This window comes from Sapajus apella, unplaced genomic scaffold (genome assembly GCF_009761245.1).
Source record: "Sapajus apella isolate SASKATOON/1434 unplaced genomic scaffold, GSC_monkey_1.0 scaffold106, whole genome shotgun sequence".
NCBI classification, from domain to species: domain Eukaryota; kingdom Metazoa; phylum Chordata; class Mammalia; order Primates; family Cebidae; genus Sapajus; species Sapajus apella.
This window is the reverse complement of record NW_022437046.1, coordinates 3,707,911-3,723,085: the sequence shown is the minus strand read 5'-3', so window position 1 is coordinate 3,723,085 and position 15,175 is coordinate 3,707,911. Positions and strand designations below refer to the sequence as shown.

The 15,175-nt window shown below is 43.1% G+C and overlaps 1 protein-coding gene and 1 long non-coding RNA gene across 2 annotated transcripts in view; one reads left to right on the top strand and one right to left on the bottom strand.

Moving 5' to 3' along the window:
* Window positions 1-15,175, top strand: part of XRRA1 (X-ray radiation resistance associated 1) — a 115,797-nt gene that overhangs the window by 79,929 nt on the left and 20,693 nt on the right. Inside the window, exons 11-12 of the mRNA XM_032259073.1 lie at window positions 7,192-7,232; window positions 11,126-11,251. Coding sequence (XP_032114964.1) covers window positions 7,192-7,232; window positions 11,126-11,251 — 167 coding nt within the window. The remainder of the gene's footprint in view (window positions 1-7,191; window positions 7,233-11,125; window positions 11,252-15,175) is intronic.
* Window positions 292-14,018, bottom strand: LOC116537067. Its single transcript, XR_004262932.1, has 3 exons — window positions 12,297-14,018; window positions 11,532-11,538; window positions 292-302 (listed from the first exon to the last, which is right to left on the bottom strand). It is a non-coding gene; the product is annotated as an uncharacterized LOC116537067 (long non-coding RNA).

Here is a 15,175-nt window from a genome sequence, read left to right as displayed (position 1 = left end):
AACAAAAAAAGGGAAGATGAAGCCTCCATGTTGGACATGCCTGGCTCCCAGGTAGCCCTTTTCTATGGGCACAACTGGGCATTCCCCCGTGCAGACTTACAGCTTGTTTATGTTTTCAGCTCAATTTTTCAGGCTGCTCTTTGTTGGAAAAAAAAAAAAAATTTCTTGGTCTGCTTCTTGCTAAACGGGAAACTCTGCTGAGGACTCTTTTACCCTTATCTGCCTAAATCATTTCTTTCTACCTCCTGTATCAGTATGTTGCCTCTGTTCTCATTAGTTTCAAAGAATATCTTGATTTCTCCCTTAATTTCCTTATTTACTCAAAAGTCATTCAAGAGCTGGTTGTTTTATTTCCATGTAATTATATGGGTTTGAGCAATTTTCTTAGTAATTCTACTTTATTCTGCTATGGTCCAACAGTGTGGTATGATTTCATTTAAAAAATTTTTTTACTAAGAATTGTTCTCTATCCGATTGTGTGGTTGATTTTAGAATATGTGCCACGTGCAGCTAAGAAGAATGTATATTTTGTTGTTTGGGGGTGGAGCGTTCTATAGATGTCAGTTGGGTCCATTTGATCAAGTACGAGTTCAGATCCTGAATATCTTTGTTAGTTTTCTGCCTCAGTGATCTGTCTAATATTATTATGGGGGTGTTGATGTCCTGCACCATTATTGTATGTTTATCCAAGTCTCTTTATGTCTCTAAAAGCAGCTTGCTTTTTGAATCTGGGTGTTACTCTGTTGAATACATATATATTTAGTATAATTATGTCTTCTTATTGAATTGAGCCCTTTACCATTATGTAAATAATGTCCTTCTTTGTCTTCTTTTATCTTTATTGGTTTAATGTCTGTTTAATCTGAATTTAGAGTAAGTTCAACAACTGCTTTTTTTCTGTTTTCCATTTGCCTAGTAGATTTTTTTCCATCCTTTTACTTTGAGCCTAAAGGTGTCATCACATGTGAGATGGGTCTCTTGAAGACAGCATACCGTCAGTTCTTGCTTCTTTATTCAACTTATCACTGTGCCATTTAACTGGGTCATTTACCTCATTTACATTCAAAGTTAATATTGATATGTGAGGATTTGCTCATTATTATGCAGACTTGTTCATGTGGTTGCTTTATAGTGTTACTGGTCTGCTTACTTAAGTGTGTTTTTGTAGTGGGCCAGTAACAGTTTTTCCTTTCCAAGTGTAGCACTCCCTTCAAGTCCTCTCTGATGATCGTGTCTGATGCTAATAAAATCCCTTAGCATTTGCATGTCTGAAAAGGATCTTATTTCTCCTTCACTTACAAAGCTTAGCTTGGCTGGATATGAAATTCTTGGTTGAAAATTCTTTTCTTCTCAGAATGCTGAGCCTGGCTTGGTGGCTCACGCCTGTAATCCCAATATTTTGGGAAGCTGAGACAGGTGGATCACTTGAGGCCAGAAGTTCAAGACCAGCCTGGCCAACATGGTGAAACCCTGTCTCTACTAAAAACGTAAAAAGTTAGCTAGGCATTGTGATGCATGCTTGTAATTCCAGTTTCTTGGGAAACTGAGGCATGAGAATCCCTTGAACCTGGGAGGTAGAGGTTGGGGTGAGCCAAGAATGCACCACTGCACTCCAGCCTAGATGACAAGAGTGAGATTCTGTCTGAAAAACAAAAACAAAAGGAAGAATGCTGAATACAGGCCCCTATTCTCTTCTGATTTGTGCTGAAAGGTCTTCTGTTAGCTGATGGTGTTCACTTTGTAGGTGACCTGCCCTTTCTGTCTAGCTGCCTTTAACATTTCTTCTATTATTTTGACCTTAGAGAATCTGATTACTATGTTTCTTGGGGATGGTCTTCTTGTGTAGTACTTCACAAGGGTTCTCTACATTTCTTGAATTTGAAGGTTGGCCTCTCTAGCAAGATTGGGGAAGTTTTCATGGATGATATCCTGAAATATGTTTTCCAAGTTGTTTGCTTTCTTTCCTTGTCTTTCAGGGATACCACTGAGTAATATTGTTGGTCTTTTTACATAATCCCATATTTCTCAGAGGTTTTGTTCATTTTTCCTTACTGTTTTTTTTTTTTTTTTTTTTTTTTTTTGTTTTACTGAGTTATTTTCGAAAGCCAGTCTTTGGGCTCTGAGAATTTTTCCTCAGCTTGGTTGATTCTGCTGTTAACACTTACAATTGTGTTCTGAAATTCTTGAAGTGAGTTTTTCAGCTGTATCAGCTCACTTTGCTTCTTTCTTAACATGACCATTTCATCTTTCATCTCCTGTATTTTATTTATTCCTTAGATTCCTTGTATTGGGTTTCAGCTTTCTCCTGAATGTCAGTGATCTCCATTCTCATCCATATTCTAAATTCCATTTCTGTCATTTCAACCTGTTTAAGAACTACTGCTGGAGAACTAGTGTGGTCATTTGGAGGTAAAAAGACACTCTGACTTTTTGATTTGGCAGAGTTCTTGGCTGCTTATTTCTCATCTGTGTGGACTGACACTCTTTCAGTCTTTGAAGGTGCCATCCTTTGGATGGCCCAGTGGCAGCATGGGCCATGGTGCAGGGTCACTGTTGTCCATGCTCAACGTTCAGGCTGGCAGTGGCAGTGGAAGTGAGTGTGCTTACCCTGGCAGTAATGGCATGGTGGGGTACATGCACACCCACACCCACCCATTCTCCAGATTTGGAAAGTTTTCTGTTATCCTTTGAATAACCTTTCTACTCCTTTTATCTTTCTTATATCCCTCCTTAACTTTAGCAACCCTAATATTTTCTTTTTTGCTGTTGTCCCATAGATCCTGCAAGCTTTCTTTATTCCTTTTCATTCTTCCTATTTTCTCATCTGACTGTATATTTTCATATAGTTTTTGAGCTCACTGATTCTTTCTTCTGTTTGATTAATCTGCTGTTGATATTCTCTATTGCCTTTTTTATTCATTATATTTTTCAATTCCAGGGTTTCTTTTTTTTAATTATTTCAATCTCTTTGTTAAATTTCTCTGGTAAATTTCTGAGTTGATTCTCTGTGTTTTCTTAAAGTTCATTGTGCTTCTTTAAAACATCTGTTTTGACTGGGCATGGTGATTTATACCTATAATCCCAGCACTTTGGGATGTTGAGGTAAGAATACTGATTGAGCCCAGGAGTTGAAGACCACCCTGGGCAACAAAGTGAGACTCCAGTTCTACCAAAAAATTAGTCAGGCATGGTGGTGTATGCCTGTGGTCCCAGCTACATGGGAGGCTGAGGTGGGATGACTGCTTGAGCCCAGGAGGTTGAGGCTGCAATAATCCATTTCATGCCACTGCACTCCAACCTGGGTGACAGAATGAGAGCCTGTTTCAAAAAACAAAGGAAAAAACACCCCAAAAACAGTTACTTTGAATTCTTTGTCTGAGAGATCACACATCTCTATTACTTTATGGTTGGTCTCTGGCATCTTATTTTGTCTGTTTGGTGAAGTCATATTTCCTTGTGTGTTCTTAATGTTTGTAGAAGTTGGATAATGTCTGTTCTTTGAAATGTTAGGTATTTATTTTTGCCTTTGTAGTCTGGCTTTGTTTGTGCCTGTCCTTCTTCAGAGGGACTTCCAGGGATTCTAAGCAGATTGACTGTTATGTTTCCTGAGCCTGGGACCACTACTGGTATCTCAGTACTCAGGAGTGGTTTAAACCCAGCCTTGCTGCCAGTCTTGCAAAGACTGAGATTGTTGTGGCTTTCTCGCCCAAGTGGCTCTGGGAAGACTCAAAGACAGGACTGGGGCTATGTGAGAATGCAGGCCAAGGAGACCTGAGTCCAGAACACTGTCCCAGTGGCCCAGACATGTGTGCCTCCCAGCAGGTCTCTGCATGGGCAGGATGGGTCTCAACTGTAGAACTGTAGCCAGAGGTACTGGATTTAAGACTGGGCCAGGCTGGGCGCAGTGGCTCAAGCCTGTAATCCCAGCACTTTGGGAGGCTGAGGCGGGTGGATCACGAGGTCAAGAGATCGAGACCATCCTGGTCAACATGGTGAAACCCCGTCTCTACTAAAAATACAAAAAATTAGCTGGGCACAGTGGTGCGTGCCTGTAATCCCAGCTACTCAGGAGGCTGAGGCAGGAGAATTGCCTGGCCTGAACCCAGGAGGCGAAGGTTGCGGTGAGCCGAGATCGCGCCATTGCACTCCAGCCTGGGTAACATGAGTGAAACTCCGTCTCAAAAAAAAAAAAAAAAAAGACTGGGCCATTGCTGGGTACGGTGGTTCACACCTGTAATCCCAGCACTGTGGGAGGCTGAGGCGGGTGGATCACAAGGTCAGGAGTTCAAGACCAGCCTGGCCAAGATGGTGAAACCCCACCACTACTAAAAATACAAAAATTAGTCGGGCGTGGTGGCAGGTGCCTGTAATTCCAGCTACTCAGGAGGCTGAGGCAGAGAATTATTTGAACCTGGGAGGTGGAGGTTGCAGTGAGCCAAGATGGTGCCATTGCCCTCCAGACTGGGCAACAGAGTGAGACTCCATCTCAAAAAATAAAAATAAAAAAAGACTGGGCCATGTTGGGATCTGCTATAGGAATGAAGCTGGTGGTCCATCTCATTGGGTTAGACAGGTGCATGTCACCTAGGAGGTCCCTGCAAAAGTAGTTCCTTGACTGCAACAAGAGACCAGAGTTGAGACTGGCACCCCTTGGGATCTGCTGTGGGCTGGAGGCTGGTGTGCCTGGCATGGTGGTTCAGACAGGCATACATCTGCCAGCATGTCTCTGCATAGATGGAATAATTCCCTGATTGTAGCAGGAGGGGCTGGAAGTGACCATAGGTCCCCTTGGTATCTGCTATGGAACAGAGGCTAGAGAGCCCTGTCTTGGTTCAGGGAGGTGCACATTGCCCAGCAAAGTTCTTGCACACTAAGAATAGTTCCCTGACTGCAGCGGGAGGGGCCAAATCTTAGACTGGGCATCCTCAGGATCTGCTGTGAGGTAGTGGTCATTGGCTCAGAGGTGCATGTGTCTCCCAGCAAGTCCCTACACAGATGAGATGGTTGCCTGATTGCTGCAGGAGGGGCCAGGACTAACACTGGACCCCGCTGGGATTTGCTATGGAAGGAGGCTAGAGAGCCGATCTTGTTGGCCCAGGTAGGCGTGTGTCTCTCAGCAGGTTTCAGCACAGACAGGATAATTCTCCACTGTAGTGGCAGGGGTCAGAGCTGAGACTGTGCCCTCTCAGGATTTGCTGTAGGGTGAAGGCTAGAAAGCCCAGTTTCATTGGCTCAGAGCGGCATGTGCCTTCCAGCAAGTCTTTGCAAATTCTGAGTAGCTCTCTGATTGCAGCTGGAGGGACTAGATCCCAGACTGGGTGAAATTTGCTGTAGGACAGAGGGTGGTAAACTAGTTGGGAGCCTCAGGGTGCAAGATATGGGTGAGTCTCCTCCTGGGTCCTTGTACAAGAGACTGTGAGCAGGACCTCAGTTGAGACAGCCTGGATCAGACAAACAGGGCAACTTTCAGGCTTACTGCCAAGACTGATGTCAGTGGGCAGACAAACCTTTCCACCAAGGCACTAGCATGTACAACTCCTTCTGGACCTCTCTGCAGATGGTTTTGGTTGTAGGCTCAGGCCAAATGTGGCTGTAGCCCAGGCCCTTGGAAAGCTAGGCTGTTTCTAGTCTTGAACTGGGGAGCAAGATTTGTGGATGAGCCACTTGGATGTCGTCTGCACACTCAAAACAATCCTTCAAAGTCTTGGCCTCCACCAGGGTTTCATAGACTCTTACCTGAATCTTGAGACTCCTTCAGAGAGACGTTTGATTGTGGGCAGGTGCAGAATTTTTGTTATTGTGAGGGGATATGAGTGGGTTACCTTCTATTCCACCGTCTTCTCTCTGCCTTTTGCATTCGGAGAGTCTCTTCACTCAGTCTTCCATTTTATAAATTAGTTCCTCAACTGGGTCCATTCTGCCATTCAGCACATTTATGAGTTCTTTTGATTATATTATAAATTTACAGCTTTGTTAGTAGCTTTGCTTCCACAACAATCTGCTTTTGTTTTAGGAGTTAAATAACCTTTGAATTTCTCAGAGAATACTAATTATTCTATTTTGAAATTTTTGTAACTTTTATTAAATAAACTGTTTTTATTCAGGTTCTAATTCTTCCCTTTTTTATATTGTTAATTTCCCTCAAATGTTAGGAGATTCTTGATTGTTTAGTTCCTTTGTGTAACAATACTCAGTCAGAAGCTTAAAATGCAGTAATTCCTGTGATTGTGGGGAGAGCAGGATGCGCATTCAGGCAGCATGCCTATCTTTCTAGAGGTGCTGTCTAGAGGTGTTTTCCAGGGTTCACTGCCTAGCACCCACACTTGCAACCATGGCCCTTCCCCCAGGGAATTCCTACTCTGTTCATTGCACAAAGCTTTCCCAAACTCCCTTGCAGACCCTCATTCACAGGAGAAGTTATTTATGCCATATGTTGTTCCATCCCCTATTACTATTTTCTTCATTTTCATGTGACCTTTCTAATTGTAATATCATTAATATGTAGAAGGTGTCGCTTAAGTGGGCTAAAGGTGAGCAACGTCTGCACAGGATCTAGTCCCAGCAGATGCTGTGCTATATTAGGTTGAACTCAGCTGTGTATTGGCTCATCTCATTCTGATGGTCCCAAGAATGAAACCACTCTGCAGCCTCCTCCTTATGACTGTATGCTGGTTGTTCTTGGTATCTCTCGTGAACTTGCTGGCTTAACACATTCTGTTTCTTCTAATATAACAAATATTATTTCCAAATCCTCTGACAGAATGTCCTCTATATACATTTCTAAGACGGTTGTTTAGCTTTCTGTTCAGTATGGACTCCCCAGTAATTCTGAGGCTCAAAAGTGATTGTGTGTTTTAAAGTCGGAAAGAAGGTCAGTGTGGCTGAAATACAGGGAGTGAGGGAGAGAGTAGCATGAAATGAGACTGAAGAAGTAGGCAGGGGCCCGATCATGCAGGACCTCAGAGGTCTGGATAAGCAGTTTGTATTTTATCCTAAGTGCAAATGGACCCATTACCTGCTGCATGTCACAGCCAGCTCCTCTTCCTACTTAGCACTGGAGCTGAGGACCAATGAGGACTCCCTCTAGGAGGTGCCCTGCTCTACACAGTGGATGGCGGAGCTATATCCTGGGTGCTCTAGGCGTCAGTCAGTGCTCTCACCAACCTTCATTCTGTTTTTCTTCTGTTTCAGAGGTTGTGTTCTCATCTCACCCTGGATTTTCAACCTCAGAGGTAGGAACTGACTACTGTTTGTATTCCTGAGTTAGAATATTAATTTTAATAGACCAAATAAGTTAATGGAGCCATGAGAGTCATTTCTGTAGATGACACTGAGGAAGCCCATTGAATGAATAGATATTTGCCAAGTACCTACCATGTACCAGGTCCTGTGCTGGCCACAGACAGACAAGTCTTGACCTTACCTGCCTACTCTTTCATTGTTCTTACATGCTGTTTAGCATAATGTAATAATGGCAGCTGCCTCAAGAATAAAATTGGCATTGAAGTGGGGCTGCTACCAGGAGCTCCCTAACAAGAGTCCCCCAAAGCTGGCAAAGTCCTTGCCAGAAACACCACTATCCAAGACCTAATCTTTGATGTCACAGACTTAGACCCTTGATTTTTGTCAGCACAGAAATATTTTTTTCCCTCTCATGGCAGATGCTCATGGAAACTGGTGCACGTAAACTAGATATTGATTAACTCATTTATAGTAAATAGAACATCTCTTCATTTAGCCAACCTGCATCCTTGAGAGGTAGCTCAGTATACAACCTTCCCACAGATACAACTGTGTGAGAAATTCTATCAGTTAACTATAGCTGCTTACCAAACCAACCCAATAACAATTCATTATTTTTCACCACTCACAATTGAATTGATGAGGTGATTCTACAGGTTTCGCCAAGGCTCACTCATGCAGCTGCATTTAGCTGGCAGAGGGGCTGGGGGCTGGGTTCAGGTACACGGCTGGCATGGCTTGGCATCTTCTCTCTTTACGATCTTTTTCTCCTGGGCTTCATTACAGTATGGTTGCATTATAGCATCAGAGTTTCAAGAGAGCAAGCGTAAACTGAAAGTTCTGAAATTGAAATAGTGTCACTTCTCCACATTCTTTTGGTCAAAGCAAGTCAAAAGCCCACTATTATACTGCTGTACAATTCTGACACTGACCCCTGAGTTCGTGCAGACCCCCACAAATTAAGCATAGACCCCACAAGTGAGGGTAGTTCCCAACAAGATTGCCCTCACTTCAGAGGCCAGCCACAAATTTGGGAGTCCCCAGGCTATCCACACTTTGACCAACTGGCTATAAATTCAAGCGTTTCCACAACCTACTCAGGTTTAGTAACTTTCTAGAACAATTCACAGAACTCAGGAAAGGGTTATACTTACAATTACAGTTTTACTATAATGCAGCAGTCTTCAACCTTTTGGCACCAGGGACCAGTTTTGTAGAAGGCAGTTTTTCAATGGACTGGGGTGGGGTGGGTGGTTTCAGATGATTCAAGTGCATTACATTTATTGTGCACTTTATTTCTGTAATTACACTGTAATATATAAATAATCGTACAACTCACCACAATGTAGAATCAGTGGGAGACCTGAGCTTGTTTTCCTGCAAGTAGATAGATGGTTCCATCTTGGCGTGATGGGAGGCAGTGACAGATCATCAGGCATTAGATTCTCATAAGGAGTGTGCAATCTATATCCCTCACATGCCCAGTTCACAATAGGGTTTGTGCTCCTATGAGAATCTAATACTGCTGCTGATCCCACGAGAGGTGGAGCTCAGGAAGTAATGTAAGCAATGGGGAGCTGTTGTGAATACAGATGACGCTTCGCTCACTCACCCATTGCTCACTTCCTGCTGTGCAGCCCAGTTCCCAAAAGGCTAGGGACTGGCACTGGTTTGTGGCCCAAGGGTTGCCCACCTATAAATGATACAAATCAGGACCAGCCAGATGAAAAGGCATATACAGTGAGGTCTGGGAGGGTCTGAGAGCTTTCATGCCCTCTCACTATGGAATCAGGGCATGTCTCCGTCCCAGCACATTGATGTGCTCACCAATCAGGAAGCTCACCCATACCTCAGAGTCCAGAGCTTTTAATGGAGGCTCACTGGCCACCTGATAGAACTCAATCTCCAGTCCCTTATCCTTCCCAGTGGTCCGGCTGGCGCAAAGCCCCAACCCTCTAGTCATGTGGTTAGTCTTTCTGGCATGGCCAGCCTCCATCCTGAGGTATCTCATTACCATAAATTCAGGTGTGACTCAAGGGGTCCTGCATAACTAAGATACTCCTGTAACTCAGAAAATTCCATCAGTTTTAGAAGCTCAATGCCAGGAACCTGGGACAAAGACCAGCCAAATTGTTTCTTATATAACAGTCAGTCTAATTTCCAAAGAGGGTAGAGACATGATCTCACCTCTGAATGGGAGGAGCAACCAGGTCACACTGCAAAAGGGCATGTATGTGGGATAGAGGCACTTGTGGCCAATTAACAGTCTACCACAGAAGTCAAAGATAATTTTTTTTTTTTTAAATTCTGAGATGGAGTCTTGCTCTGTTGCCAGGCTGGAGTGTGGTGGTGCAATCTCAGCTCACTGCAACCTCTGCCTTCTGGGTTCAAGCGATTCTCCTGCCTCAGCTTCCCGAGTAGCTGGGACTACAGGTGTGTGCCAACATGCCCAGCTAATTTTTGTACTTTAGTAGATACAGGGTTTCACCACGTTGGCCAGGATGGTCTCCATCTCCTGACCTTGTGATCTGCCTGCCTCAGCCTTCCAAAGTGCTGGGATTACAGACATGAACCAGTAATTCGTAGGACTGCTCAGTGCTCAGATCAGCTCTCTGACATCTGAAAATCTAGAAAGTGAATTGGATAGTTGAGACTTTTAGTGGCCTTTCTCCATTAAAATCAGAGGCATCCCCCTCTAAGACAGGGTCCTCTCTGCCCCGAGCAGGGCCAGTTATGCCCTTGGTTCAGGAAATTCTTCATCCTGACTCTGGCTTTTCCTTTTTTGTGCTCCAGTCTGACTTACCCATTTCAGTTCACATAGCCTTGCTCCAAGTAGGGAATTACTAGTAGAGGAGACTGCCTTATCAGACTGCCACAACATTCCACTCCTGCATCTCAGAGATTGCCTTGGGATCACTGAGAGAGGCGAGTTGTCTGAGTTCCCAAACACCATCACTGGCTTTTGTTTTATTCTCACCCATGACTGACATGTCCACTTGTGTGGTTTTTACAAGTTGACCCAGAAGGGTACAAAACACTTGGCCCAAAGGAAATGCCCCACAGATGTTCACTGAATGAACAAGCCACATTTAAGTGACTTGCTCAACATTCCATAGTGATTAATGGAACTTAGAACGGAATCTAGTCCATCTGAACTTAACCATTAGCCCAACATCTACCCTTTGGTCCCATCGAACTCAGGAATCAGTGAGTGTTCTGGGTTTTGTATAGTTAAACCAACAATTACCTTTTCTGCTTGATCAAATATGTTGAACCTGTAGTAGTCTGGGTTGTATGAAAAGAACATGACCCTGCAAAGGATTCAGATGCAGCATGCCACATTCAGCCCCCGTGGGCCGGCTGAAGTCATTCAGGACTGTTGTTTCATCCTCAAATGAAGAACCTCCACTGGAGGATGGTGGCTAGCCCATCAGAGCATTTGTCTTGAGAAGGCTCAAGACACCTCCTTCTCCCTCTCCCCACTAGGAAAATTCCCTTAACAACACAAGCACCTGCCCCTTTGCCTTCTGGAGAATTAGCCCAACTGTGTAGAAGGGCCAATTCAGGGTAAGCTGCTGTAGGGCAGAGGGAAGGGGTGGAGACCAAGTACTTCTGGTGTCTGCACGAGTGCTGTAGTATCCTGTGGCCACAGAAAACTTGAAAATGGAACTTTGGATGCTCCAAAATTAGCTCATCAGGTGACCTAAGAGCACTTGGACCCAGAATTCTGGGCTGATGGTGACCCTACAGGCCTCTTTTGGCCAAGTCTCTCTAGGAAGGTCATTCATTCCACCATATTCCATTGAAAGGGTCTGTTGGCCTTTAGTGGCCTTAAATTAATTATTATTGGGCACTTTGATTTTGATTTTTTCTTCTTTCCAAGAAAACCAACATATGTTCACTTCCTCCCATATTTGAGATTCTTCCTGTGAAGTCACTGAAGGCCAGGAACCAGACGCTGGCCCCACCCTTCCCAGAGCTGAGACACCTTAGCCTGGCCTACAATAAGGTGACTTTCTGCTCCTCTACTCTTTCCTCAGGGGCACAGATGGGAGGGGTGGGATGCAAGCTGCTCTGGTCTAAAGACCAACCCTCCATTCAATTCCCTGCCTTATAGGTACAAGGGCTCAGGAATTCTCAGGGTGGGGAAAGTGGAAGGAGTTCAGGTCAAGGTCGGAGTCCATCTCTTCGGTCACAGATATTTACTTAGCACTTACCAAGTATCAGGCTCTGTGCTAGACACTGGTATACAACTGTGGAAAGAGACTTGGCCTCTGCCCTTTTGCAACTTATCACCTAGAAGGAAGACTGAGGTGGACAAATCATCACAATACAAGCATGCTTAGTGTTATGCAGAAATTCACTGTGTAGGAAGTAAATGATGGAGGGGAGGTATCTAACCTAATACTTAGGATCAAGGAAGGTTCTCAAGAAAGTGATGTTTAAGCTGAGATCTGAATCAGTGAGTTTAATCACGTGAAGAGGGTGTGTCAAGTGAGGGTAGAAATGTTGTAGCCTAAGGGGAACAGCAGATATAAAGTCCATGGGACAGATTTAACATATTTTTCCAATATCCATGTCCTGTTTGGTTTTCTGTAAAATCTCACTAACTGAGCCCTACTCAAGTCTGAAATGCAAGAAACTTGTAAGATACTCTGCTTACATTCCTTCCATAGCAAGCAGCTGGTACAGCTAAACTCCCCAAGTGTTTTCTTCTGAGGGTTTTATAGTTCTCTTACATTTAGGTCTTTGTTCTATTTCAAGTTAATCTTCATATAGTGTAAGAGAAGCATCAGCTTCATTCTTTTGCATGTGGATATCCAGTTTTCTCAACGCCACTTATTGAAAAGACTATTCTTTCCCCCACTGAAAGGTTTTTACACCCTTGCCGAAAATCAGTGGACCATAGATGCATCATGGGTCCCTCTTCTTGAAATTGGTAATTTATGTCTTTTATTGATCCAAAATACTTAGACATTACCTCTTCTATTGACTTTTTCTTATTAAACTAACTGCTGGTTTCACTGGATATCTGTTTTCCATTTCATTGATACTGTACTTCTCTTTTACTTACAATGATTTTAATTTACTTCTCTTTTTCTTGCATATTAGGCAGTATAATTTTAGATAATTTAGACCTTTCTTCTAATATAAGCATGTAAATCTTTACGTTTCTTCTCCAAGCACTACTTCCTACAAATTGTAATATATTTTCTTTTTATTTTCATTCAGTTAAACTGTTTTCACTTTTTCCTGTGATTTCTTTGATCCACAGGTTGTTTAGAAGTGAGTTAATTTCCAAATATATGGGGCTCTTCTAGGTACCTTGTAAGTGTTTATTTCTAATTTGCTTATCTTGTGTGCAGATAACATAATCTGTAAGATGTCATTCTTCTGAAATCTATTGAAACTTGTTCTATGATTCGTCCTATGGTCGGTCTGTCTTGGTGAACATTCCATGTGCATTTCAAAAACTATGTTTATTCTGAAGTTTTGGAGTACAGTGTTCTACAAATATTAGGGTAAGGTGGTTGGTCATGTCACTTGGATCTTCTCTGTACTCTTGTCTACTTATTCTATCAATTACTGAGACCAGTGTGTTAAAATTTCCAGATGTGGTTGTGAATCTGCTTATTTCTCCCTTTAGCTCTCTCAGTTTTTATTCCATATATTTTGAAGTCTGCTATTGATGCACATACATTTAGAAGAATTATTATATCTACCTAATGTATGGATACTTTTATAATTATGAATTGCCCTTTTTTTGCCTCATAATAATCCTTGTCTTGATGTCTATTTTGTTTGATTTAAATACAGCTACATAGCTTCCTTATACTTACTGTTTGCAAGATATATCTCTTTCTATCCATTTACTTTCAACCTATTTATATCTTTGTAGTTAAGCTGTGTCTCTTTTAGACACCATGTAGTTGGTTTTTCCTAGAGTGCCAGAGTGTTTTTCCAGTGTTCCTGTTTTGTCCTCAGCTTTCATCCTTCCCTGAGTGCCTGTACCTCAGAGTTTATCTCTGCACGGTTGTTCCTCCCCCTAGCAGTAGACTGCTTTTGCTTGTTCCTTAGTGCTTTCTAGTAACGTGGTGGTAGGGACCAAAGGGAGGCTTTAGCCCCAGTCTTTTCTCAGTGGTCCTACCCCCCCAGCAGTAGCAGACCTCTAACATACTAGGCCCAGGTTGGTTTCCAGCTCCAACGCCAAGAGTAGTAGGTTTTTTTTCCCTACCCAAGATACAATGTGCCAGACTGACAGGGTTTGCTGATCTTCCTCGGCAGCTGTAGGCTTTTGTTCACTATGGAGAAGGGTAGGTAGGGCCGCCTGCATTTTTTTTGGGGTAGCCATCGCCTATTCCAGGCCCACAGCACCAAAGAAGGCTGTCATCCATCCCTCTCCTGCCTCCAATCTTTCTCACACTACTGAGTGTGAACTCCCTGGGTGTTTGCAGCTTAAAGGAGTTTACTCTAGGCCAAGCTTGGTCTTTATACATTCACTAAAATTTTTAGCCAATTTCTTCTTAAGTGCTTGTGTGGCGCTCACATCTGCCACATTCTGCCATAGGCAGGCCAGTGTCCGTGTCCCATCTCTCCTTGGAGGTGCCAGTATTTCCTTAGATTTCAGGCCACATGATTGTCCTGAGACCTTAGCTCTCTACTGGACTCAAGAAAAGTTATGATTTTATAAGTTATTCTGTTTTTTTCTTGTTATTCAGCACTCTTTCCATTTGTCTATGTTTGCACCTTAGTTTTTAAATGGTATTTTTCTTTATGATAGTTACCACCTAACGTATTATATATATTTTTTTGCTTTTGTTTTTAAGACGGAGTCTCATTCTGTCACCAGGCTGGAGTACAGTGGCACAATCTCAGCCCTCTGCCTCCCGGGTTCAAGTGATTCTCCTGCTTCAGCCTCCCGAGTAGCTGGGACTACAGGCACGCCATGTGCCACGCCCAGCTACTTTTTGTATTTTTAGTAGAGACGGGCTTTCACCATGTTGGACAGGATAGTCTCAATCTCTTGACCTCATGATCTGCCCGCCTTGGCCTCCCAAAGTGCTGGGATTACAGGTGTGAGCCACCGCACCCGGCCTACGTATTATGTCTTTTTGTCTATTGTCACATATCTACTACCAGAATGTGCTTTTCTTTTTTAGCACTAGGACTTCCTTTTGCTTACATCTATATGCTCATTATCTAGAATATTACCTGATACATGATAGGTGCTCAATAAGTTTGATGAATGATTTTTCTTCTTTTTTTTTTTTTTGAGACGGAGTCGTGCTCTGTCACCCAAGCTAGAGTGCAGTGGCACGATCTCAGTTCCCTGCAACCTCCACCTCCCAGGTTCAAGCAATTCTCCTGCCTCAGCCTCCTAAGTAGCTAGGACTACAGGCACCTGCCACCACGCCTGGCTAATTTTTGTATTTTTATTAGAGATGGGGTTTCACTGTATTGGCCAGGCTGGTCTCGAACTCCTGACCTCGTGATCCACCTGCCTTGGCCTCCCAAAGTGCTGGAACTGCAGGCGTGAGCCACTGCGCCCAGCTTCATGAATGATGTTTTCATCATGTCAAATATTACAACTACCTGTGTTGAAATTAATATTCAATTTATTAAAGTTACAAGCTTCAAAATAAATTCTGCCTTTAAACACAACTTATACATGTAGAATATTCATCAGAAAATCACTCAGAATGTTCACTAGAAATTCTCATGTCAAAAGTAAAATAACTTTCACTTGTTCTTTAATACTTAGTTCATAAATGTGATAGATTGTTATACTCTCCTTAAACCAACAAGATTGAGCAGAAATGTAAAGTTATCCATTGGAGCCTGAATGTATCTGCAGAAGCATTCAGCTCACCCTAGAGGGAACAGACTAGCCCCATGGCCAGACTTCCGCTTGCTATGTCAGCCAGAATCCTAA